The sequence below is a fragment of the Orycteropus afer genome, unplaced genomic scaffold (genome assembly GCF_000298275.1).
Source record: "Orycteropus afer afer isolate SDZICR_OR568_19922 unplaced genomic scaffold, OryAfe1.0 scaffold00045, whole genome shotgun sequence".
Lineage (NCBI taxonomy): Eukaryota > Metazoa > Chordata > Mammalia > Tubulidentata > Orycteropodidae > Orycteropus > Orycteropus afer.
Window position 1 is genome coordinate 14,690,367 of NW_006921632.1, and position 3,981 is coordinate 14,694,347.

A 3,981-nucleotide genomic window follows, 5' to 3' on the forward strand; every position below is an offset into this window, starting at 1 on the left:
CTCACCTTTTAATATACTGACATACAAGGCATTTATAATTGACTATGCTGAAAATTATTGCAAAACGGTTCTGCAAAAATTTATTCCCAGTCAACTAAACAAATGCATATAGTGTCACATATCATAAATAATTTTCAAATCTTGGACACCTAATTGTCTCTCTTTCTGAATGCCTTTCCCTAAATTTTACTTGGCTTTGCCATGGGTGACCCACAAGGGGAACATGAACTAATGTTTTCTGAATGTTTACTTTGAACTTATGGTCTATATAGTTCTCTGTTATGAACCATATAGTTATCTGTTATATGCCCTATATATATTTCATATTGAATCCTGGTAGATATAGATGATGCAATGTTCTGAGAATTACTGCAGAAAAAAATTTATAGAAAACAAGGAATAAAAAATGTGCACATTTTATAATCTACAATTAGGAATCTTCTAAAAATTGTATGTATGTAACTAATTTATATCTGTGAGCCACAGTGGATAATGAAAATAAAACACTTCTTGATAACTTTTATTAAGGATAATCAATAATTTATTTCTCTTTTATCATCACAATTACCACAATTAACTAGCTACATGACCAATGCCACTACATATCACAGGAAGATTGTCTACCTACACTTCACTGAGACGAAGACAACTGCCATTTATGTGTTAAATGTACAACGGTATATTAAACAGAGGTGGTTTTTATGCATAAGATAATATGTGGCACATGATTTAGTAACAAGTTTGATTTAATATGTACGTATTATGCCAAGAAGCAAGCATAGAAATGTTTTGGCATTGAGTTATAATTAAAGTATAAAATAAGCAAACTAGAGAAATAAATCCAGATCTTAACTTACAATAGATACATTAGTGTAGGAAATTAATTAGTTCCTCAGTATTTTTGTTCAAGTATTTTTTTTCTCTATTTTTTTTTTTTAATAAATGAGTAATATGAATATATCACAAGTTAAAGAAAGACCTCAGCCAAAAAGAAGGTACCAGTATATGAAAAACAAATGAAAAAATTACCAGGTATTTTTTGCTTACAAAAAATTTAAACTGTAAAGAGTCACAGAATATATATAAAACGCCACATTGAACGAGGCAATCGTACTCTACCCAAACTGGTAGCACCCTCCTAGAATCAGTCGCACACACACAGTCATACAGTTGTGACTGACAGAAAGGCATTGTGAACTCTTGTGCCATCAGGAGACTTGGCCCCGTGGGTCATCAGTTCTTGGATTGTCATCCAGTTGTCCAAAATTTTCTTGTTTCTTTTTTTCATCATCTTTTTGTGACTTAGTTCAATAATGTTGATCTCCTTCTTGCCCTCACTGCCACTCTGAGGACTCTCCTTGAGACACTCCAAGCGGCTCCGCATCATGAACTCTCGGCGCCGACGCTGCTCTTTGGCCCGGACAAGGTGTTGCTTTCTCTCCTCTTTGCTCCAGTAGCGCCCCATTTTCATCTCACTCATGGTGTCATCATCTGTAGTCATGCCACTCCTCTCCTCCTTGATCTTTAAGGCACGTTCCTTCAGAATTCGGTCTCGTACAGGTCTCTTTGTTATGTACCGTGTCCCATCACTCCTAATTTTCACCTTCCATTCCATCTTGGGCTCTGAACACTTTTGAGACTCCTTGCACATACTCACCAAACTGAGCTGACTCTGCGCATACTCCACTGCAGACTTCTGTTGAATTAATTGCATGTAGCTTTGATAATGCCGGGCATGTGCTGGGATATTTGCATATCTGTATGAGGAGCTGTGGTAAGGAGAGAGGTAAGGGATGTGTTCAGCGACTGTCTTTTCTTGTTCAGGAAGCTTGCTGCTTTCCAAAACCTTCTCTTTGCCTCCAGTGCTACATCCTTGTTCAGTTATTTTGGCTTTGGTGGAGGTTGACTCTTTACTGCTCTGTCCCAATGAGGATTGACTGGCTGCAGCTGTGCTTCTCAGATTTTTCTTATTGGTAAGGTGGATCATTCTGGGAAGGGAGCTATCAGGGGAGCGATCCACAGTCAGTGGAGTACTTCTGCAGCTTTCAGCTGTGTTGTAAGCACTGGAACTGTCTTTGTCAGACTTTTCTGGGTGTTCAATGATATCATCTAATTTTCCTCTTTGCATATCTATGCTGGTATTATAATTTCGGAATCCTACATCATGCAATGCCCAGATGTCTCCATATTGGTCTGTCACTTTCTGAAGCCTGTGAGCCTGCATGATATTCTGGCACTCAAGTTCAATGTTTCTTAGCTCTTCATTAAGTAACTGTAGCTCATGCTCCACTCCATCTTGCTCCCCTTGATTGCATTCAATTGTGCTGCTCGAATAATACAGATCATACTCTCCATGGTTTCGAATCTTGCATTTGAGCTCCAAGAGTTGCCGGAATCTTTCACATTCCTCATCTTGGTTTCCAACGCAGTCTGAATCAATGTATTCACCAGACATGAAACTCTCGTTGCACTGAAGTTCAATGCTTCCTAGAGTGTCTTGGCTCTGGCCCAGCTCTCTCTTGCTCTTCAAAGAAGCACTGTTGGGGTCCTCAGGTGCATTCTCCTGCTCTGAGCTCTCATCGTTTCGTAAGCTCTCATCTGTGCGCCCCACCCCACTATCCTTCTCATGGTGGTTGGATGAGGATGTTGCCGTATCAGTTGTACCTTCTTCTTCTTCTTGCTTTTTTGGCTAAGAAAATAAATTTGAGAGAACAAAGAAAATTAATCATTTTCTAAAACATCAATTCTTGGGAAATAAATGTGTCTTGGTAAAAATACTGGTTTAATTTTAATATTCATAACAAGTTCAGAAACAAAGGAAATTAGATCATGGCAGCTTTTTCTGTGATGAAATAAAGGAAACAAAAAGCTGCTTGAATGTGGCTATAATGCTCACTTGGGTATAAATAAAATAAGAAACATTTAAGGAAGGTGATTTATTTAAGGTTTTTCTTACTTGGAAAACTCTGAGGTGAAGGTGTATAAATAAGGTGACTTTATCAGTTTATAAGGTGATAATACACACACAAAAATGAGTAAGACAGAATGCCTAAACATTCATCAGCAATTTTGAGGCCTGAAGTTCAGAAAATACAATCACTTTTTTTTTTTCTCTGTACTTTCCTCAAGCAAATGGAAATAAAACATATCCCTTAATCAATCTAGTAATAGTCTGACAACGGTAAGTCAAACATCACAGAACTGAAGGAACAGATCAACATTATGTTCACACTGGAGCCCAGTACCTTCTGTCTGTAGATGAAGAACCTTAATCCCAGAGCGATAAGTTGACCAGTGACACATCTCCATCCCCCAGTATCAGGATTTCTCATATGTCAAGGATGACATATTCCTGGATATATGTGTACATTCGCCCTGAGTGCTTTAACTCTCCAAATCAGGTTGCTCTAAAGGAAAACACTATGTCTTCGCCTCATTTGATATGTTGTTGTTAGTTGCCATGAAATCAATTTTGACTCATGGTAACCCCATTCATACAGGGTAGAATTGCTCCATAGGGCTTTCAAGGATGTGAATTTTTGGAAGCAGATTTCTAGGTCTGTCTTCTGAGGAGCCTCTGGGTGAGTTCAAACAACCAACCTTTTAGCTAGGAGATGAGCACTTAATCATTTGTGCCATCCAGGATCTCTTCATTTGAATTACGTTAATTTTTTTTTCCCTGCCCTTAACTAGTAGTTATCTTCAAAGGTGAGTTTTATTCTACTAAGAATAAAAATAACTGTCACCGAGAAAATCTGAGCAGCACTGCTCTCCAGACATGGGCAAAATGTCATATACATATATCACTTTTTGGTAGTTTGTGGCTTTCCAATAGAGCAATTAACTGTCACTGCCCTAAAGAAATGCATGCATAGTTCTTTTTCAGTGAATAGTTACTTTCTCCTCTATCACTCCTCATATGTTAATCTACATGGCAGTTTCTAGATTGTATTTGCCTTATTTCTAATTTTATTCACTATT

The 3,981-nt window shown here is 37.8% G+C and overlaps 1 protein-coding gene across 1 annotated transcript in view; it reads right to left on the reverse strand.

Annotated features, from left to right (window-relative positions):
- Positions 1 to 1,162: 1,162 nt before the first annotated feature.
- The window catches only part of PDZRN4 (PDZ domain containing ring finger 4), a 591,189-nt gene continuing 588,370 nt past the window's right edge, over positions 1,163 to 3,981 (reverse strand). Inside the window, exon 10 of the mRNA XM_042780539.1 lies at positions 1,163 to 2,689. Coding sequence (XP_042636473.1) covers positions 1,163 to 2,689 — 1,527 coding nt within the window. The remainder of the gene's footprint in view (positions 2,690 to 3,981) is intronic.